General features: G+C 33.4%; 1 protein-coding gene across 1 annotated transcript in view; it reads right to left on the bottom strand.

The window, feature by feature from the left end:
- Positions 1-1,460: 1,460 nt before the first annotated feature.
- Positions 1,461-23,738, bottom strand: part of Cdh19 (cadherin 19) — a 64,437-nt gene continuing 42,159 nt past the window's right edge. The window contains exons 8-11 of the mRNA XM_051147200.1: positions 15,433-15,554; positions 9,872-9,989; positions 7,826-8,077; positions 1,461-2,164 (exon numbers count right to left, since the gene is read on the bottom strand). Of these exons, the coding sequence (XP_051003157.1) occupies positions 1,674-2,164; positions 7,826-8,077; positions 9,872-9,989; positions 15,433-15,554 (983 nt within the window). The 3' untranslated portion in view covers positions 1,461-1,673. The remainder of the gene's footprint in view (positions 2,165-7,825; positions 8,078-9,871; positions 9,990-15,432; positions 15,555-23,738) is intronic.

Here is a 23,738-nt window from a genome sequence, read left to right as displayed (position 1 = left end):
AATGGTCTTCCTTTGTTCTGTACATTTCATGTCTTGATTATTATGTGTTGGGATATTGTTTCCTCTTGTCTAGTTATATGGTTTCTGTATTTTCCCTACATTTAATATGTAATGATTTCTCATAGTTTACAATGTCTCAAATTCTTTTACTGTTTTAACAATTTTAGTTCAAATGTTACTCCTTCATGGGCTAATAAAGTAATAAAGTCAGTGAAATAAACAATGATTCTTAAAATCCTAATATTCTTTCCTTTTATTGTATGATATGGACATTTATGTTTCAGGATAGAATGAAAAAATATAACTATTCAACTGCTCTATTACATACAAAATTAACTGAAAGATTTCATATAAATATACATTGTTTAGTTTAAGGTCATATACTTAATAAAATTTGTAGCATACAACAATTGGAAGAGCAGTATACTCAGTGCATTATTTCCTATTGAAATATCAAATTTGAACTCCATTTGATTTGAATATAATAAGAAACATACCATAAAAGTCAATTAAAATTTCCAGGTTTTATTATCATTGCCCTGTAGTCTAATTTACTCTGAAGTTTTATGTCTAACAGGTTAGCATTTAACTCCTCCACAATGCTGTAATAAGAAATTTCCATTGTTTCTAATTTCAAATTCAATAATAAAAAGTTACACTGAGTAATCCATCACATGCTAAGCTCCTAACAGTAAAAGAAATGCAAATATTGGCCTCACCCATTATTTGTACAAATAGAGAATGAGAGACCAGTTGATTATAAACTGAGTAAATAGTAACTGAAATTTTAATGTAACAGTGTTAGCATGTAGCTATTTCAGATCTAATAGAAAAAAATGTCCTAAATTTTCTGCAGTTTCCAATCTGTTGCACCATAATAAATTCATCACTAGTTAATGTTTACATGTATTTTTATTGTAGTTTTACATGAAAAGAACAGGCATTTAGAATTGTTGAAAAATTTATCCTTTTAAAAAATCTCCAAAAAATATCTTCTAGTCTTTTTCTTTAAACAATTTCAGAATAACCATATCAATACAATTTACTACATAACTCTAATTAGTTCATATATTAAATAACACCAAATTTATTGTGCTAAAGACTAATCTTTGCAAACACTGGAAAAGTTTCAGAGTAAAGTCATTTATAGAACCTCATTCAGAAAAATGCTTACTCATATAAAGAAAATATGTGTATACCTTTATGAAACCAACAAGGTGTTAACATTGGATTCCACACAGAATCAAGAACTTGGTGCACAGAGCATCTTCATTCTTTGTAAAAAAAAAAAAAAAAAAAAAAAAAAAAAAAAAAAAAAAAGAAAGAAATGAATAGATGAGAAAATCTGTGCATAAAACTTTATTTTGTACATTTTGCATATTGTCTTCCAGAATTGTTGAGAATATGCATTGATTTATATGGAAAAGTTCCAGAGGATTGTCTCAGTGATACGCTAGTAGTTGTTTGCAGAGATATATGAAATCTGATTGACAGCTCCCCTTCCAATATCTGTGCTGAACAGGAAATGACCATGAGTGTGCACTGAAAAAGATCATAATTTTATAAAGCAGGACTCGTACTAGATGGAAGGCCAAAGTAAGTAATTTTCCAAAAGGCCTATCATTTCATGTAAATATACCTTAATACTTCCTGCATGCTGTCATTGGGACGCTTTAATTGTATGACTGTGCTGCTGAACCAAACATGCATGCTAATCTTTTAAAGCGAGGTCCCAAATCGTTAAGATAATCAAAATCATCTTCATGATCAGTGCCTCTGGATCCCAAGGAGCTCAGAGAGCCAGCTGATGATCCTGTGCCCTCAAAGGCAAAAGTCTGTAGTGAGTCAAAGGGGGGAGCACACGGATCTGTGTTAGCTTCTTCCAGCTTTTCCAGGATGAATTTTCGGAATATGGCACTGTCTGGGCCCACCTGCAGGGACTGCCGGTACAGGCTCCTGATCTCTGCGCTCTTGCTCCTCCGTGGCTTTCTGTCTCTCACGACAGTACTACGTCTCAACTCTACGATATCAAAGGCCTCTGAATCTTCCTCCCCACCACCTTCATCATCATAGCAAAATATATTCTCTCTAAAATCTTCACCTTTGTCTGGAAATAAGGACTGCTTTCGTCGCTGTTTCAGAACAAGCATCAAAAAGATAAACCCTGGTGGGAAAAGGACATAATAATCTTAATTAACTCATGCAAAATAATGGAAATTTTTGGAGTCCTTGCCCTTGATACATATCCAATATATCACCCTAAACTAGATGATTCTAAAGAAATAAATAAGACTTGAAAAATGATATGGGAAGTGTATCCATCATTCTGCCTGATGGTAAAGAAGGACAAGAAATGAAATAGAGAGAACTGTTTTGGCTCTTGCTCAATTTAAAACTCAAAGTTTTGTTTCAGTATTAATAAAAAAAAGTACAGTAATAGAATATTTTCCAATCTGGATGTACTTAGTGACCAATTAATTATCCATACGAATGAAAGTTCAGAAGGGCATCATTTGGTATTCTTTGAGGCAACCTAATACCACAATTATATTTTAAGTTAGTATTTATAGGCTATTTTATATTTTTTATAGTATTATACACTACAAACTATGTGTATGTAATAACGTTATTTATATATAAGACCTTATTTAAAAAACTGAGTGTTTATTGATAGACTTTATTCTTATGAAAATCACATATTTACATTAACGATTTATGACAACTGAAAAATATAAGGCTATCACATCATTTCTCCTTGAAAACAGAAAATACCCACATGCGAATCAATCCAAAAGGACATTCTCATTTGGAATCTGATATATAATAGCAGTTTCATAAATTAAAAATTATCAGGTATCTAAATCATACAACCAATTAGCCAAAAACATTAGCTACTATTAGTGATAATTTTTAGAACATATAGACACAGCACAATTTCAGAATGCCTTTTAATTTAAAAACAAAATAACTAAATATATCAGTTTTTTGAATTTGTGTTTGTGTATCACCAATAATCCAAGAGATATATAATAGGCAATGTGTCTAATAGAAAATGGAGATGGGACTTAAATATAAGAGAAAAAGAGGACAATGTAGCCAGTAAAACAGAAAAGATGAAATAGTATCAGACTACTGTGAAAAAAGTATATATTGAAGAAATGGAATTGTGGAAAAAGTGAATGAATTCCTAGAAGATGTAATCTACCAAGGAGAATCTACTCAGGAGAAATGAGAACTTTGTAGGCTAAAAAAAATAGAGAAAGCAGATTTTACCAATTAAGTCTACAAAATAAAAGAAGAAAACTCAAGGACATCATGTTTTTGCTGATGACTTCTGTGAAAAAGGTTAAGCTTTGCCACAGGTGGAAGCAGTCTTGGTGAACTTTACCCTTGAGGCACCCCATGAGTGTTTGTGACAGACTGAGTGGAGCAATCCTGGGCTTGGAATTCAGGAAGCAGACTTGGGAATCCCAAATGGGCTATTGTTTTTCTAATTGACCCTCAACAGGAGAAGGAGACCACCCTTCCCATGTGACTCAGGCAGGTGGGGAGGAGAAACAACAAGTTCAGCCTGGGCTTGAGCCTGTGTGGAGCAACGAACAGGCCTGACCAGCAAGTGGGCCAGAGTGACACCTAAGGACCTGTCCCGTGGAATGGATACCGGAAGATTCACTGTTTTGTCCCTTTAACCTTTTTTCCTTCTTGTGTAAGCTAATTGGGTTGTATAATAAAGTTTAATTGGTAAAAAACAGAGCCAACAGAATTCTACAAAACAGTTAAAATGTATATACCAAGACTTCTCAAAATATTATAAAATTCATAAGGAAATATTAATTTGATATTCTAGACATGAATTGAGGGATATTATTAATAATTAAAATCACCTTATAAAGATTTATTTATCTATATTTATGTGTATAAATTGTGACTGAATCTTTGCAAGTCTGTGTAAGTTCATCATTCAGACGGCCGGTCGAGTGTATCAGATCTCTATGGGGCTAGAGTCAGAAATAGCTGTGAGCTGTTTGCGTGTGCATGTGTGTGTGTGTGTGTGTGTGTGTGTGTGTGTGTGTTAAAGAGTAGAACTTTGCAAGATCACCAGTCTTTTCAACTTCCAAGTCATTAATACTGCTGAAGATATCTAAACTTTTATGTGCACTCTAGCCATATTCACGATAGATAAGACTATGGAATCCAAAGTGTGTGTGTGTGTGTGTGTGTGTGTGTGTGAGTGTGTGTGTGTGTCAGGGGATGGTCTAATGTATTTTGGTGCTAATTACTGATTGCTCTTACTGTGACCCGCCTTTTGATTAAGAAAAAAACATCCCAATTGGGCAGGACAGAGGAGAAAAGTGTGGCTAAGGTTCCCAGGCTTAGAAAGAGAGAGGTATCCTAGGAAGAAGAAGAAAAAGACCCAAAGGAGAAGAAAAAAACACCACAAGGAGGAAAGACAGAGACTCCAGAAGAAGAGAAGAAGAAGGCTGCCATGGGTTAGATGGAAGAGAAACATGTAGCAGGCAAGGATGGAGATTTGGACCAGGTGAAGAACATTAGCAAGTATTTAGGATTATGGATGGAAGGTACCATAATAGAAGTTATTAGCAGCAAATGACATGGGATATCTACCCCACTATGGGAAGTAGTTTATGAGATAAATATCTTCCCTGCCCCAGGTTAATTAAGGGTACTTTAAAATGCAACAAGTGTTAGTGTCTTGATGTCAGTAGCCAGGCATACTGATAGTACAGATAATAATGATAATTTAAAAGCAACGAGTGGAACTTTACATGGGGCAGGTATTCCCACTTTTTAAAAGCATATTTTGCTATAGTCTGAAAGGGGGGGTATAGCTCCCAGAGAGAGTCCATGGGCCAGAGCCAAGATGGCTACGTACAGGTGGATGGTTGGAGAAGAGGGACTAGAAGGCTGACATTCTTCTAGACTGGGATTCAAAATGGAGTTAAATGGCTAGAAAAATAATAAAATTTAAAAAAGCTATCATCCCTTTCCAAGATAGCATGGCAGTAGGCTCCTGAATTTTTCTTTTTTTTTTTTTTTTGGCTTTGTTTTGGTGTTTATGAATTTTTTTGCAATGGGCTTAGTCTTAATCATACTTCTCCTTACCCTCTCCAAAATAGTGCAGAGAAAAAGACACAGAGCCAAGAATTGGGAAATTAAGTTACTAACAACTAATAAGGAAAAAGGAACTGAACTTTTTTCCATAAAGTTTGTAGTGGGTGGGATTCAAATGTCCTTAGCTACAAGGTGTTTGTCTAGACTTTGTGGAAAAAGTTCACTAGAAAGAGTTAATAATAACTAAATTCCAAGGAATAGTGGACAAGATTTCACTAACTGAACCCTAAATTCACGGAAAAATGGAATTGTTGTTGGATGTATTTTGTTGCTAATTATTGCTTGCTATCTGTGTGACCCACCTTTTGATTAATATAAAACTGTCCCACCTGGGCAGGGCAAAGGAGATAGGTGTGGCTAAGGTTCCCAGAGTTAGAAGAGAGAGGAATTCTGGAAAGAAGAAGAGAAAGACCTGAAAGAGAAGACAAACCACCATGAGGAGGAAGGAAAGAAACCACAGAGGAAGACAATAGGAAAGCTGCCATGGGTTAGATGGAAAACACATGGCAGGCATGGATGGAGATCTGGCCCAGAACATTAGCAAGTATTGGGAATATGGAAAGAAGGTACATTAATAAAAGTTATTAGAAGCGGATGGCATCCCATGACAGGTTGTTGTTTAGTGGATTAATATCTGCCTTGCCCCAGGTTAACTAAGGCTACTTTAAAACAAAACAAGTGTCTGTGTTTTAATTGATTACTACCTGGGCATACTGATAATACTAATAATACAGGAAATTTAAAAACAATGTGTGTGTGTGTGTGTGTGTGTGTGTGTGTATGTGTGTGTGTGTACAAAGTGGAATATTATTTGTTGGAAGCACAGCACAAAGATATTTGTCCTCACCAAGCTCCAAAAAAAACAGAATGTTAAGCATACAGACTTTCTTAATAAAATACTGGACAGAAAAAATTGTTCTTTCCTGCCTACAAGATGTGCAGGGGTAAAGATAGAACAGATACAGCAGAGATGGTGGGAAGTTCCAAACAATCTTTGCTCCCAATGCAAGATCAACCCCATGGGAGAGAACCATATGCTGACACTATCAATGATATTCTGCTATGCGTGTAGATAGGAGTAAAGCAAAACTGTTCTGTGAGAGACTCTTCTCAGCAACACCTCAAAACACATGCTGAGATTCACTTCCAAACTTTGGGTGGTGCATAGGGAATCTTTCAGAAAATTGGGGAGAAGAAAAGAACTTGGTGAAAGGAGCTTCACAAGAAAACCAACAAAACCTACTAGTCAGGTCACAGAGTGAAACACACACCAAGGACATTGCATGCACTGCACCTAGGCCCCCTAAAACGATGTAGCTAATGGGAAACTTAGTATTCATGTGGATCCCCTAGTAAGAGAAAAGGGGACTTTATGAAATGGACTCTGTTGTCAGCTTCTGAAATACTTCTCCCTGGCAAGAGTGCATTGACAGGCCATAGGGAAGAGAACAAAGAGGACCAGAGGTAGCTATTAATTGAAATGACACTTATATTACTTGTTACCTCCTCCAATTTTTAACGACTAGAATGAGTTGACTTCACTATCTGTTTGACTGAGATCAAGAGAGAACCTTTCTTGGGCCTTTAAGGTGCTATAGCTAGGCTATTATTATTATCACCTTCCTGGAGGTAATGATATTTACCATGAACCAAGTTTCAATGTAAATATCTTTCCTTGTTCACACATTATGGTATTATATCAGGAAACTTTTTCCCCAAATTGTACTGTGCTTAAATTTGCTTTCAAGAGCATGCCTGGCATCAGACTCTTTAGATGTCTTGATTAATGTTTAAAATGTCAATCTCATATGAGTTTTCATTCTCTCATTTTACATTTCATTTTCCTGACTTATACCTGCAAAGACTCCTCAATTAATGACCTTAAAATATGAAGAAAAGTTGAGTATAAACCCAGCCATTTAATCGCAGTACTCAAGGAGGCAGAGGTTTGTGGATTTCTGTGAGTTTGAGGCCAGCTTTGTTTACAAAGTAAGTCTAGGATCACCAAGGCTGCCCAGAGAATCATGTCAATAATAATAATAATAATAATAATAATAATAATAATAATAATAATAATAATAATAATAATAATAAACAAGTTAATAAAAAATAAAACATAAGTGAAGATAACCTTTGTATAACATGAATGATCCTAGAAAGCATTATTTTATGTAAATAGTCAGCTAGGAAGTATATTTGTGAAGCCTTGTTTTATATGAACACATTCATAGTTAATAATAAAGTATTAGATATTTTAACTTATTAAAATGATCATGTGCTTTCAACAAATAAATAATAAATGAATGTCATAATTTTTTGATAACACTTATGTGATCATTCTGTAATGTAATGTTGTATTGTGTCATCATTATATGACAGTTTTCAAATAAAATAAATTAAAAATGTAAATTGAATAAATACTTTATATTAAAATTGAAATAGTTATCATAGTCATTCTATAATTTTAGTTACTGTAACACAAAATTTGAACAAAGAACTTCTAATAAATAATTTTCTAATTTTAATTGGAGCATTTAAGAAATTAACGTTATTATAATCAAATCTATTTGGTTTTAAATTATAAACCTGTTTAGAGCAAATAAACACTTACAGAACATATTTTCTATTTACCCTCCTCACATGTTTATAGTGATTTTTGGAAATTAAGATTGTGCCATTCAATATAACTTACCAAATATTACCATAATGCATATCAGTATGGCAATTATTGCTTCCATCCTGAATCCCAAGATAAAGAGAAGTCCCTTGTTAGTACAAGTCTTTGTGCTGCCACTGTCTCCACAGTCACAGACTTGTATAGTGAGGGTGTTTGTGCTTGTAAGAGATGGGATTCCATTATCAGCAATCAAGATGATCATGTAAAAGACAGGTTCTTCTTTAAGTCTGAAACCAGTTCTGTTAGTCAGAATTCTAGCTGTGTTATCTAAAACAGAAATCCACATTCACAATTTGTTCAATATAGAACAAATCTGTACAATGCAGTTAAATTGCAATGATACTTAAATGCAATCAGACTTGTGTAAATAAAAAATGAAATTTTATATTAAAATGTCAAGCCTGAAATCATTTTGAAATTTTTTAAACATGAATTATATTATTAGATGAATTATTTTAATCTGTTCTCAAAAGACTTAGAAAATACAGGTATAACGGAAAACGTTTCTGCACTTATAAATCAGTATTAGCAGGGCTATTAGGAATAAACGTATGCTCTAGCTCTCACATTAATTTGAGAGAACTGCATGTGGCACTCTTTCAGAAGACATTTCATATAAAATTTCATATAAATTATGGAATAAAAAATATGGAAACCCATTTCAAACAAAATTCCTAACATGTGTTCATCACTTGTTACCTCAATTCATTTACCAATGTAAGAATATGCAAAAAATAGTATAATTTTAATATATTAGTGAAAGTGAACAATGAGTATGTCCATTTATGTAAAAATTTTCTCTAAATGCCAAATATTCAAAATGACATTTATGCTGTTTTCTTTTCTCAAAATTTCAGTTGTCCCTTTCTAATTTTTTTTTTTTTTTTTGTCTGTTAGTTGTTCATTTTGGTTTTTGTTTTAACATGCAGTAGCCTCTGAAATAATTAGTTTTGCTTTTCAGGTTGACGTAATGTAGAAAAAGAAGACACAATCAAGGAATGTTTCAATTAGCTTAGCTTGTTGGTGTGTTTTTGTGATTTCTAGTAGAAGCACCCAGGGCCATAGGTAGATGAGTCTTGTCTTTATAAGAAAGAGCTGAGCAAGCCAGAGTAAAGCATGCCAGTAAGCCATGTTCTTCTTTGGTTTCTGCTTCAATTTCCTGCTCTGCCTCCCACCAAGATAAATTGAAAGAAAAATAAATGCTTTTCTAGTCAAGTTGGTTTCAGTCTGTATTTTATTATAGCAATAGAAATCAAAGCACGACACCTTCCCATTTCCCTAAATAATATCTGTATCCATAAAACCAAATTGATAAGAACAAAACAGCATTCATTTCATTCCAACTATTTGTCTAATTCATAAATTTTAGGTATAAACAAATTAAAATACATATCTAGTAATGGAAAATCGTGCTAAAGGTAGATAATGAAAAATGAAAACAAAATATTTTTATAATTTATCAATTTTACATAAAAGTTGAAGGAAGTCTGCCTTTATAAACAAAATCCTAACATCAGAATAGCTAATCCTTGATTAATAACAGTCTTGGTGATTTACTTAAATATTATATTTATGTAACCTAATTACCTTTGTTAGATATTCATAATTAGCTCAAGCTAATCTCATTGCAATATAAATATAGACTATCAGTTATTTCTTTTTACTTTGGTAAATAATTGTGTCAATAAGCAAAAGTCAAGTGATGTCACAACCATAGTAATAGTTGAGAGCCTATCAGATTTTCCAAAATCTTATAATTATGGATAGCTTTCTATTTTAAGTTCACAGTTGAGGTGCTGTGGATGAAAATTATAGCCTTACATACTAAAGGCAAAGCCATTGTATCTCTAGCCCATCTTACTGATTATTCTAACTGTGTTTTTAGATGAAAGAAATGTGAGGAAATAGGATACCAGTGTCTCAGTTAATTTTCATTTGACCATCAATCTTTTGTTATATTTCTCAGTAGTATCATGTTTTAAGAATAATAAAACAATCAGTTCCACAAACTCACTGGAATAAAATATCATTGATTGCATCAAAATCCCAATAAGTAGTTACCTTGATTGTCTATTAGCGTAAAACTTGAGTTCTTTATATCTTCCGCAGAGTGACTAAAGTAAAAATGGTGATCTTCTATGGATTCATCTCTATCTATTGCACTGATGGTTTGAATTCTCTAAAAAATATTAAGAAAGTTGATTGCTGCTATTGCGAATTGTAAATTATTCAACACTATTTTTACTTACACTTTTTCTTAAAGTTTCTTTAGTATCATTAGAGATAGTGCACATCTCTATATTTATCATTTACTTCCTTCTTTATTCTTATTGCTTATTTGACTGACAGTCATTATGAATCACAAATGCAGTCATGATGATATATACTTCCTTTTAACACATATTTTTGTAGATATATTACATTATTTGATAATTTAATGAGTTTTGTAACGATATTCAGACATAATGCTTTTAAATCACAGGAAATGTATGATTGCCTTTGACCCACAAAGATAGTAGGCAAAGTCTTCCCAAAAGTTTCAGCCTCTATTTCATATCATAAAAATGTAAAGAAATGCAAATATAAGCAAATAAGTTCTCAATTTTTTTATGTCAAAACATAAGCATGTTCATTACATTCAGAAAAAGTTATGCTAGCCATGATCGCACAGTGCAGTGTGATTGTTATTAATTCCGTAATTTAAAGTAAATTGAATTCTATTTTCTATAATCAAAATGCTTTTAACAGCGTTACATGTAAAAGTTTTCTTAATTGTAAGAGTGAAGATCTGAATTAATAAGTTATACTTCAATGAACATCTATTTCTCCACATGCATGCAGAGCAAAGGACTATGAAATAAAAGCAATTGGTACCTGATATTCCCATACTGATTTATATTTTCCTCATAACTTGTTTCTAATTAAATCATAATTACTTAAATATATGATATAAAGAAAAGTTTTATACAACCTATGCTTATGATAATAAGTGTGGATATTATGATATCAAAACAGTACTTTTATTTAAAATACTTTTATGATTTGTTTAGGTTAATGTGAGCAGGATTTTAGGATTATAGTATTCTTAATCATATTTTGGCTACTTGCAGGTTCTATAAACTAAGACATTAGGTTATGACTGACATTGTAACTTTTAAGATTCTTTTGCAGGCTCACATAGACTGACATTTCAAGAGCTTTTGGACATCTCTACAATTCTAATACTTCCTCACAAAGAAAACTTTCTCTTGTGAGATTAGCCTAGGATGGTGTTCAGACTGTTTCTGTTCACATTGTTGTGTGTTCATTTGTGGAAGTGAAGCATGACCGATGACAAATTGTATGAGTCATGTTTACTTTGATGGTATGTAAATTGTCAACTATTCTTTGTGAGGTTGTGTATTAAACTTTGTTGAAAATGTTTCCCAATGGTAAAGGAATGCTTGAGAAAAGGAGAAGCATGGCTGAGTGTGTGCTTGTGTGTGTGTGGGTTTTTTTTTTTTTTTTTTTTTTTTTTTTTTTTTTTGTAATACTTTAAAATAGAACTAATGAAAATGCACTTTTCTTCCTAGGAACAAGTAAAATGAGCTCAGTTTAAAAAAATAGATACCCTACTTCTGGAAGAATTGCATGTAGGAGACTGTCACTGGAATCATTAAAGCAAGAGAGTTGTCAGTGTCTCTCACCAGCTTCAGCACTCAGGAGAACAGGCCTTACATCCTGCCTGCACAGCACAGTAAATATGACCCTGGTTACAGGGCATAGGTGAGCTGGCCTCACTACTTATCTGCTTTGAGGTGACATGGGCAAATGGGAGATGGCACTGATGACATCAGAGTGGAAGAGATATTCCTGCCCCTCATCTATTTGCTGCATCACTAATGAGAGTAGGCTGTGCACCTCATCAGGGCAGCAGTGTAGACCTGATCTGGATATTAATATTCTCACATTATTTATTCTTAAACTGTAACATGGAAATTACCAATTTTATTGAGCAAATATTAATCTAAAATTGTGCTTGTGCTTAATTTAATAGTTATGCAAACTATTATATTGAGCTAACTGAAGCCTACTGGGTGCTTGGAAATTTATAAAGTTATCAGTAATGAAATATAAGACCTAAATATAAACAAAAATTGATCATGGCTTTAGGAAAGAAGTGACAGGATAAGACCAAATTATAGCAAATTTTGATAGCTATGAATTTTAGTATTCTTTTTTCTCTCTGGGCAGAATTTTGTCTAAACCTCCTTGTTGTGTTACATTTAATTCTCTCTATATAATTATTTTTTAATTTTATGATGACAATCCATTCTTTTAACTTGCAGAATTTAAAAATAAATGTTTTCCTTTGAACTCAGCCATGACTTAGGGCATGATTTAGATATTTTTTTTAGTTAATCTTAACAGTGAGTTTTTGGAAGAAATTCTGTCACTGACTTAATTTTATAAATACTGATATATAGTTTCGCATGAGAATTAAGATCAGTCAGTATTAGAATGCACCAAACATTGTTCCTTGAACTTCTCTTAGAGCTATTCTGCCTGCTATAGAGATTAGTACCTAGATTTTTTTCATATCAATCTACATATAGATCATGTAGTTTATATATGTATATGTAATTTAAGTACTAGTATATATAGATTATTATACATAATATATTAGAGGCAATATGTATTTGAATTGCCCTCTTAGATGCAACTCAAAGAATAAAAGAATGTTAACTTATTTCAGTTTGAGATGAGAGGTAATTCTAATTCAACTACTTTTTTCTTTTGTAAAATACACAAAGAGTGATATCATATTTATGGCATTCACTAATCAAATATTTGAACACAGGCATATGTCCACTATTAAAGGTTTTTGATGCATGCCATACAAAGTATTAGACTTCTTGGCTCTTCCTTTTGTCCGGTCTCTGGTTACTGCTCAGAGATGTCTCTGAGTTTCTATCAACTAGAAGCCTGTTTCTTCAATAGTGGAATGGAAAAATTCCAGCTACAATCTACATGCCATCCCCAAGTACCTTTGTCTTCTCCAAGACCAAACAAACCTACACCGAGGATCTCTCCTTCAGTGGGTGTCCATAGGGGAGATGTAAATAACATTATATTCACAGGATAGGTTATAGAGACTAAATACTTCTCCTATGACCCATTGCCAGATATCACTACTTTTACCATGCAGGACCACTGAATAAAATTTTGTCCAAAGGGGTTGGGAGGCAAATCTATACTTATATGGTAGGAACTTGTCCTGCATATAGAGGAGGAATGGTAATTTCTAGATCTTTGGAGGAACCACCTGCCACCATTCTAAATAATATGGAAGAGGCTATTCAATTATCTAAATTTATGCTGAAGCTCTTCTCTTAACTGAGCCTTTGGAAGAGTGGTCTAAATGAATCCCTGAGTTTCCTCTGCATTCATGGCAGTAACACTGTGCCTCTAAATGTAACCCCATGCTTACTCTGTGCTACCTTGTGACGATACCTGGTGGTAGCTATTCCTATCACCATTTAGCATAATTCTATATGCTGTAAACTCAAAACCATTTCTCTGCTCATCTCCTTTTGTATCTCTTTACACTGAGAAGCCCAAGATTTTCAATTTTCTTTTATTTTTCTTTTAAATATAAACTTAAAATGTTTCTCATTGTGTTAGACTCATATACATCCAGTCTTCTGAATAAAGGGACTCTTTTATGTTGTGTAATGATACTAACATTATGCACAATGAGCTTTACCATGCTTCTCTACAGGAGGTTTTTGTCCTTCCTTAGGACACTCATGTTACGGTTTCTCAGATGTCAGAAAGATCTGTCATGCTTCTGCCTTTCTTAAGCTCATATCAAAGAATATTCATTATTTTAACCCAAAGTTTTTTCCCAAGCCTCTGCTATACTATAACACAAAATATGTGTATTTCACAACAATGATAATGATAACATTGATGGTTTCCATGCAAGAGTAAAAGTAAATAAGTCTAGAACTCATGGAATGTGGCTCACCAATTAGGAAACCCACAATGGGCAAGTCTTGGTGAGGCATATGCACAGAACTAGATGGCCTAAGGACTTCATGCTGTTATAGAGCATAGCTCTTCTTGTTATCTTTGTGGTATTTTTAATAACCTTAAAATGTGAATTGTATGAGTACTATACAGGGGGCTTCCAGCCCCTATCTAGGCACTGTCATTAGCATACACAATAACAATGCTTGATCACTTTCAGGTATTGCTGCTGGAGCAGATTATATTCAACCATCACCTTTGAAAACCATCTACAGACGTAGAATGCTAGCAATGATCATTATCCTTAGAAAGAATTTATAGTGGCTTTGATATGAATGTCTTAAAGAAAAATATATTTTTTATGAAGATAGGTAAAGGTGCTTTGTATATTGATCTTGATAGGAAATCTTAGGAACAATCTGAGGAAAGTACATGCTTATTAGGAAACCAAGGGGATTTTTAAGGTTGGAAAAGCAATAACAATGGCCAATAGCATCATTTGCTGACATGATTCTTTCAAGCTGCCCATATATATATATTCCAGCATTCTGCCAGATTAATATATCCATGAAATTGCCGAAGTAGATACCCAGAGGTATTCCAATCCAACTTCACAAATGGTGCCAAAGAAACTGCATTGTTATTCCTAGCCCCAGAATTTCGCAGACCCTGGACAGCAGCAAATACTTTTCTTTGACTTGGCAAACATTTCAGCCATTTGGCCCTATTGCTGCAACGGCCAAAAATGGTTGATTTCTTAATCCCTTATCTGTTTTTATCAACAAATGTCTGTAAGGGTGTGCTTCAGACCCAGGACAAACAGCTCTAGGTTCTCCCAGTACTCTTCAGTCCCTACCTGCTGCAGAACATGGCTAGCATACCCCACCCCCATCTTGTACTCACAACATTCCAAGGAAGGGGCTTTTTCTTCCCCTTCACCATATAATCTAGATATGTTGTTGTTCTTCCTTTTGTCCCCTCTCTTTCTTTACCAGCTGCATGACAATCAATAGCTGGTTGCAATAAACATATATTTATAGGCTTTAACTTGTCTTTAAGGAAAATCAGCCCAATGACCTCATTTTTGCCACTCCTCCTTAACTCATTTTATTAATTATAGGAAAAGGGAGAAATGTTAGTTCATAAGTCTGGCTCTAGGTTGATTAGCAACCTCTGCCATCATTCCTTGTGGCTTCCAGGTGTGTATCAGACTATGAAAAGACCAACCTACCAACTTTTCTCTCTTCCTTTCTCTCTTGCATTGTCTCTGCCTTTCCCTCTTTCTGTCCCTTTGATTCTCTGTCTATTTCCTTCCCAATTTGTCTCTCTTCTGGCTCACTCAGACTATATCTTCTTTCCAACTCTCCCGTGCTCTTCTCATAATAATGAACTTTCTCATACAACACATGTTACGTAGCATGTAATTTATATATGATAACATAATATATGTACACATAATACAATGATTACAACAGAAATGATTTGTTATTATAAAATATTGAGTATAGTATTCTATATTGGCTTATATTACATATTATATTTATAAACCATAAGATATAAAAAGCTGTCTTACTCGGGCTTTGATAATCTATTGCTGTCCTTTAGCTTACCTCACCAGATTCAGCATTTTCACAAACATAAGTTTCATAGACTTTGGAAAATTCTGGAGCATGGTCATTAATGTTAAAAACTTGTATATATACAGGAACTGAAGAGATATGTAGTACATTATCTGCAAATTAAAGATATACAATGGAATTAGTTACATCTATGTCAAAAGTCATTCAATGAATTAAATTATTGGCTTATTATATAATGATATATTTACTTGAGGAAAGCTAAAGATGGGATCTGGGTGATTTACATTTTTATCAGTAATATTGGTCAGAAAAAGAATCTATGTTCATCTCAAACACTATTGTGTTCCTTCTACATGTTGTGGCTTTGGGTCATGATGAATGAAAAGTGTGTAAAATATTGTTCTGTAACTACTGTGCTGACTTTTAGAAGCTACTGGAAGAGTTTGTAGAAGTCTAATGAATTGTACTAAGAACTGGAATTACTACTCTTTCCAACATGAACACCAGCACTAGCAAACCATTTAGTTTTACAAACTACCAGCAGTTCTAACCAAACTAAAAAAATATACAAAGGCCATTGGGAACAATGTTATAAAACACTAAAATCAGGTCATAAGTTATAAAGTATAAATGAATAGTCAACAGAATGAACACAGGAAGACACAAATATTAAAAATGAAATTGATCTTTACAATGATAAAATATGGAATATTAAACAATGTTCATTAAAATTCCTGTATTTTAAACTGAACATTGTTATTATTATTATTACTATTATTATTATTATTGTTGTTGTTATTATTATTATTATTGAGAAAATTGTTTATTTTGTTTTTACTTCCACTTCACAGCTCAATTTCAAAGGCAATTATGGTAGGAACTCACACAGTTAAATAACCTGTAGGCAAAAAATGATGCAGAGGCCATGGAGTAGTCCTGCTTACTGTCTTGATCCTCATTGTTTGTAAGGCCTGTGTTTTTTATATAGCACTTAAGATCATCAGCCATAAGGTGGCATCAATCAATGTTGTCTGAGCCATCTGACATGAGTAATCCATTAAGAAAATATACCATAGAGTTGCCACAAAACAATCTGTTTAAGCATTTTTTGTCATTTTTATTCCCTATTTTCTTTAGTAACCCTAGATTTTGTCATATCTACACAAAATTGGACTGCACACATGATAAGTACTTATGACTGAACCATCTCCACAGCTTCAGGGTTTTATTTCTTTTGGTCCTTAAGGCTGTTGGCAAAATGAAACCCTCTTGACCTGAATATCTGGGGCTGGTTGGTAAAACAGCTTCTGTATGTCTCAATGCAGTTCAGAAGTCAGCAAAGAAAGGGATCTTCTTGTAAAAAACTAAGAAACACTAAGGACAGAAGAAAGAGGAAGTCATGTAGGCTTAGGCATCCACTACCAGAGAACCTGTTAGAAGCCTAAGGGAGAAAAACCCTCTCTGAATTTTATGTTAATCATGTGCAGGTAGCAGAGCAAAAGCCAGTGGTTGAATTGGCAGGCAGCCTTGTGATTCTCAGGTCAACTGACCCAAGGAAAAGGAGGCAGCCTGCATCACATAAGAGTGCCAAGATGGGGTACTCTATCAGCATGTGTATTTGACAAATGTGAACTTAAATAAGAACTTTTCTTGTCACCTATCTCATATCTGAAAAGTGAAAATTATTGTTGTTGGCCCCAATGGAAGCGGATACATTAGGTATTGCTGCTACTTGATATCCCAGGGTTTGTTGGTCTCCAATGGTGGCCTCTCCTTCTCTGAGAGAAAGGAGAGAGAAGTGCAGGCAGAGATAAGAAGGTGGACTGGAAGGAAAGGAGGGAGGAAGCTGAGATCAAACTGTAAAGTGATTAAATACATACCTACATACATACAAACATACATGAGGAAAATGATAATTTAAAATTTCAGAAAACACAGGTTAGTAAATCACACAAGAAAATATTCTATTCTGATGATCTATTAATGCTTGTTTAGCTTTAACATTGATGCCTAGGACTGGATTATCCCCTGTCAGAAGCTGAGCACTGATCTTAGCTCACCATATATAATAACATTATAACATTGCTGTAACTAGAAAATAAGCTTTAGGCATTCTTACTTGTATGTGGGAGATTTTGCTATTTCAATTTGATAGTATATGTATACCCAATATTTTATTCTATGAATTTAAATGAATAAATATGTATATATGTTATCAAATTTATAAAAGCAAACAAAATTAATTCTAATAGGTTTGATTTTCTTGATAATCATAAAGTAAAATAATTTTTAAAGTGTATACTTGTTTGTTTTTATACTGCCAAATATACATTTTTTGTTATCATTTTATATACATACATTGTTCCATAATAAAAATATAATTTATTCCTGTATAACCTAAGAAAGTTTAGATTTACCAGTGTTATAACTATAGATATTTAATACAAAAAGTATACAAATTTGGTCAATATGTTATAATAATTTCATTATAGTTGATAAGTAATATGTAGCAGCAGTTAAATCAACAGTGAAAAAGAATTTGAGAAGTGAGGATAGATATCCCAAAAGGGCAATTACTGAATGACAAAATTCACTGGATATGTTTTACAAAGATAAATCAGAAAAACTATAGAATGATGCATTTTATTTTGTTTCATACATGCATTCAAGCAATCACTGATATTATATTTAGGACTGATGTGGTTCTGAAAACACCACCTATATACAAGCATTTACCTAGATTGATATCTCATGGCTACAAAAATATTTTCCTGAGATTTTGTCTTTCTTTAATATAAATAGACATAAGAATATGAGATTCATTATTTTCACATCCTGTTTCTGAGCACTTGCTCTTAGAGCCATGTACTGCCACAGTGAGATATAGAATGTTTAGGTAGAGGCCTAGATCCACACATATGGCATGAGATTGGCAAATGTGAATGATAATTATCTGTAGCAAAATAGATCGCTGAAAGTTTTATGTAGAAAGCACTTATGCCATTTTTATCTCTAGTCCTTCCAGAGCATGTTCCCTAAGTGTTTTGAGGGTGCTATATATACTTCATGATACAGAAGTGAATGAAAGAAATTCAGCTTTTCTGTGTAAACAGCTGTTGTTAGCTCATGTAGGAGATAGCTTCAATAATTCATTAACTCATCTTTTCCCTACTGCTATGATCCATGTTTCCTGAAGAATAAAAACTGCAATATGGAATTTGGATTCAAAGTGCTTTGTTTAATAATTGCATCAGAGATTAATGTTAGACAAATTCTGAATAGAAAAGTACCTGACACATATTCACATTTTCTTATTTTGTATGTTTCCTTTTTTATTTATTTTCTATTTTAAAGTAACTTTGACAAAAACACAATACTACAAGATTCTCCCCTATATCAAGAAAACAGAATAAAACTACACCAAAGAGAAAAGTGAAGAAAACAAACAAATGTATTAATAACAGAAAAAAATCAACAAACTGTTACTAAGTTAAAGCACACATACAGACACGCACACACACACACACACACACACACACACACACACACCTGGATAGTTCATTATATAATATATTTGTCATCAGTTCCTAAACAGGAGACCTGTCATGGAATGAATGGGTGATATACCTAGAGTCTCAATCAATTTGGGAGCTTTAAGTGTTAGTTCAGATGACCTTTATGCTAGTCTCTAGATTTTCATTCATTCATACACTCATTCATTTCTTTTCTACAATCTATAGGAAAAAATGGAGAAATCACACTGGAGTTGTTAGCTTACAGGTCTGTGATGTGAGAAGCGAAGCTTTTCAGAAAAGAAAGTAGAACGGTGAATAGATTTTGTGAAAAAAAAGTGAAGCAGAATTTTTGCTTCTGTAATCTGGATAGTGATTTTTTTCATGAGCTCTTCAGATGTTTGAGAAAACATGGCCATTAGAGGCTTTGTTTGCATTTCAAAAGACTTATTTGTATTTTTCTTAATGGTTAAGTAGTCAAACTTAATTACGTTTAAAAGCCAATATCAATATCATGATTGGAAGGAAATGCTACTCTGACACAAGCCACACCTAAAATATCTAAAGTGTAATTAATGAGTTGATTAAAGTTATTTCAGTTGTAAAATATGAAAATGTTAAAATTACTTATACAATGGCATGATTTTTTAATTTATATTCCTGTACCCTATAAGCCTAAAGATAAAAATATGGGAAAATATAAAATATCAAAATCTTCATTACTAAAATGATTTTTGATTATGAACAATATGGCCGTAAAGCATCAGAAACATAATAGAATGAATTTCATCTTTCTACCCAGATAACATTAATATTCACTTACCTTGAAACCTTCATGTATGTATATAATTAAATCATGTATAAAATTAATGCAGTCAGTTTATATTGTTTGCTTTTTAAGATGTTGACACTATGCAGATATAAGTGAGTATATACCACTTGAGTCTTTCTGCTTCTGGGTTAACTCACTCATTATGATCATTTCTAGCTCAATCCATTTGTCCACAAATTTCAGGAATTCCTTGTTTTTAATAGCTGAGTAGTATTCCATAGTGTATATGTACCACAGTTTCTTTATCCATTCTTCTACTGATGGACACTTAGGCTGTTTCCATGTTCTGGCTATTATGAATGAGGCTGCTATGAACATGGTTGAGCAAATTTTCTTGTTGTGTGCTGGAGCATCTTCTGGGTATATTCCAAGGAGTGGAATAGCAGGGCCTTGAGGAAGCCCTATACCCAGTTTTCTGAGATAGCACCAGATAGATTTCCAAAGTGGCTGCACTAGTTTGCAATCCTAACAGCAATGAAGAAGTGTTCCTCCCACGAAAGCCTTTACTTACCAGGAAACTGGGACAGAGGGGAGGACATCCTATTGGGACTCTAAATGAGAGAAGCATGGGAGAATAGGAAAGTAGAAGGATCCAGAGCGTCCTAGAAACCTACAATTAGAACGTTGTGATAGGCAGATTTGGGCCCAGGGGACTTGCTCAAACTAAGGCACCAGCCAAGAACAATACAGGTGGTAAACTTTAAACCCCTACCCAGATCTAGCCAATGGTCAGAACATTCTCCACAGTTGAGTGGAGAGTGGGATATGACTTTCTCATGTACTCTGGTGCCTCACATTTGACCATGTCCTCATGAGGGGGAGACCTGGTGGCACTCAGAGGAAGGACAGCAGGTTACCAAGAAGAGACTTTATACCCTATGAGCATATACAGGGGGAGGTAATCCCCCTAGGAACAGTCATAGGGAAGGAGAATAATGGGGATATAGGAGGGTGCAAAGAATAGGAGGATACAAGGTATGGGAAAACCATTGAAATGTAACAAGAATAAATTTTTAAAAACCATTTGAATTAAAAAATAATAATAAAATAAAATAAAATGTTGACACTTCAAATATTTTCTTTGTATTTTTATTTTTAACGATTACTGGCAATGAAAATATAGAGTACACATTATGTTTAGATTGAGAAAATAATAATATGCATACTGTTCAATTTATTATATTCAATATTGCTATAATATATTTTTGGTAATTTGTTTCAGAATGGGGTAGGACTTTCACAATAGCTCTGGTGCCTCGTATTTGACCATGTCCCCTGGAGGAGGAGACCTGGTGGCACTCAGAGGAAGGATAGCAGGCAAGCAAAAAGAGACTTGATACCCTATGAGCACATACAGGGGAAGGAAATTCCCCTCAGGAACAGTCACAGGGTAGGGGAATAAGGGGAAAATGGGAAGTAGGGAAGAATGAGAGGATACAAGGGATGGGATAAACATTGAGATGTAACAAGAGTAAATTAATAAAAAATTTTTAAAAATTACATTTAAATTTACTAAATCATATGATGGATTGAAGGACTGTTAGGATGATTTGATTGTTGAAGTTAGGTTCCTACTCTGTATCACTTTTGACTTTAATTTTCAGTAGAATTCACCCATGTTGGACACATAGGAAATTCTTTACCTCAATCTCTAAAAGGCTGTGATTGTAGGAATAAGTGTATCATATATTACAGTTTTTTTATTGTCTTTTGTTTTTTCTTTAATTCCTTTATACTTAAATTGTTTTTAAGTCTTAAACTTTTTGAAGCTTTTGTTTCTTTATTTGTATTATGATATGAACTTATCAATGCAACATTAATACTTTCTGCTTTAGGGTTGTCATAACAATATAGAAATATTTCAAGATGACCTTTTGCTAAAACTTTGTTTTTGAAGTGTAATTGACATTGTAATGATTTATTTAAACTTTGTTATATCAATATAATAGGGCTAATCAATGACACATGAATATGAATGGCAAGGCAGCTACAGACGGATGAGTATATAACCATACATGCTAAGGAATTATTATTTTATTCTAACAAAGCTATACAACACAAACAACTCTTATGCTTTATTTGAACTAATCATTGAAATGTCTTTGCAATTATAATTTCAGCATAAAAAAATCAATAACATATTTTTAATATTAGTTTCCTTATTCAAAAATATTAGATAAAATAATTCTTATATTTACTGTTAATAATGTGCCTCATTAAATGAGATTAAGGTAATTTGGTTTGAGTTTGTGATTAGATATGATTATAATTCACCTTTCTTTCTCTTGTTATTTAAAGATGGGACCATATATTTTAGAGTCTTTAGGTTTAATACCTGTGAAATGATATAGGTTTAAAAATATTTATGTAGAACTGTTTTGACTATCATTTAGAGATTTCTAGTCCTTTGTAAGACTCCATTTAAAAACAAAAACAAAAACAAAAAAAGGAAACATGATGTGTAAGTATAACAAAAACTTGTAGCCATCTTCCAAAGAAGTATTTCATTTAAAAAAAAAATGTGTTTAACTACAATTGAGGAATGACAAAAATATTTTTTTCATCTTATTTTACATCTGTATTTTGCCTTCAAGTAAGAGTATACCATGTTTATGCTTGGTCTATTTGAGGAATCAGATCTCTTGTACCTGTATTTACACAGGTTTGTGAGTTGCCATATAGGTACTGGTATTTAAACACAAGTCTCTTGGAAGACCAGCCAGTGATCACTACTGCTAAGTCTTCTTAAAAATTTTTATTATAATTATTTTGGAGCATCTTCTTCAGTCTTCTTGCACAATATACTACTCAGGTAGAAAACTGTCTCTGTCATTTTCTCATTTTGAAAGCTACTAACATGCACTCTCAGCATACTCAGATAATCAATTTTATTCCTTCTTAAGTATCTGATAGAGTTGTAGACCAGATAGCTTAGTTTTACAATGAAGCTCAGTTGTTTAGGGGTTAAGATGTTTTTAGGTATAGATAGATGTTTTAAGTAGATAATAACAAGATGTGATAGAGGTTGATTTACAATCAGAATTTTAGAGAAGTAACATGAGAACTATATTTTCTTCAAGGCTGTCAAATACAAACAGCCAAAACACTAAGAATGTAATATTTATATCATTTTTGATTGTTTCATGGTTTTTCTTGCTGTGGGTAGTTTATTGTGTATATCTGCAATAATATTAATGTATATGTAAAAATAAATAAATAAATAAAAGTTTAAAAAATTTATTATAATTTATTCACATTACACCCAGTTGTTATACCCTTGCTTATACCTTCCTACTCCAACCTTCCCTACTTCTGCCCTATACGTCTTATAGAAGCAGCCCTACTCCCCACCATATGTCTACAGTCTATCAGGTCCTATCAATATAGCTTTCATCCCCTTCCTCTGTGTGCCCACAGGGCTTCCCAAACAATGGGAGGTGATCAAATCAGGAGCACCAGAGTTCATTTCAGAGTTCATGCTCCCCTCAAAACCACATAGAATGAGCTGTCCATTGAATATATCTGAACAGGAGGTCTAGGTGTGAGTCTGGTTTTAGGTTTAAGTCTTGGTTTTTTTGTTTGCTTGTTTGTTTCTTTTTCAAGGCAGTGTTTCTCTGTATATCTGTATATCTTGGACTCACTTCGTAGACCAGGCTGGGCTCAAACTCATAGAGATTCCCCTGCCTCTGTCTCCCATGTGCTGGGATTAAATGCATGTGCCACCAAGCCCAGCTAGGTTAAAGTCTTTAATCCACATGGATTTTACTTTTGTGCAGGGTGATTACTATGCATCTATTTGCATTTTCTATATTTAGACATCCAGTTAGGCAATCACCATTTGATGAAGATGCTATCTTTTTGCTTTAGATGGATTTGGCTTCTTTTTCAAAAATCAAGTGTCCATAGGTGTGTGGGTATTTTAAGAATCTTCAACTTGATTCCCTTGATAAGATAAACCAGCCTATTTCGATTCTACTACATTCTATTTTATT

This window comes from Acomys russatus, chromosome 6, assembly GCF_903995435.1.
Source record: "Acomys russatus chromosome 6, mAcoRus1.1, whole genome shotgun sequence".
Lineage (NCBI taxonomy): Eukaryota > Metazoa > Chordata > Mammalia > Rodentia > Muridae > Acomys > Acomys russatus.
Note: the sequence above shows the minus strand (reverse complement) of the source record. Positions and strands in the feature narration are given on the sequence as shown.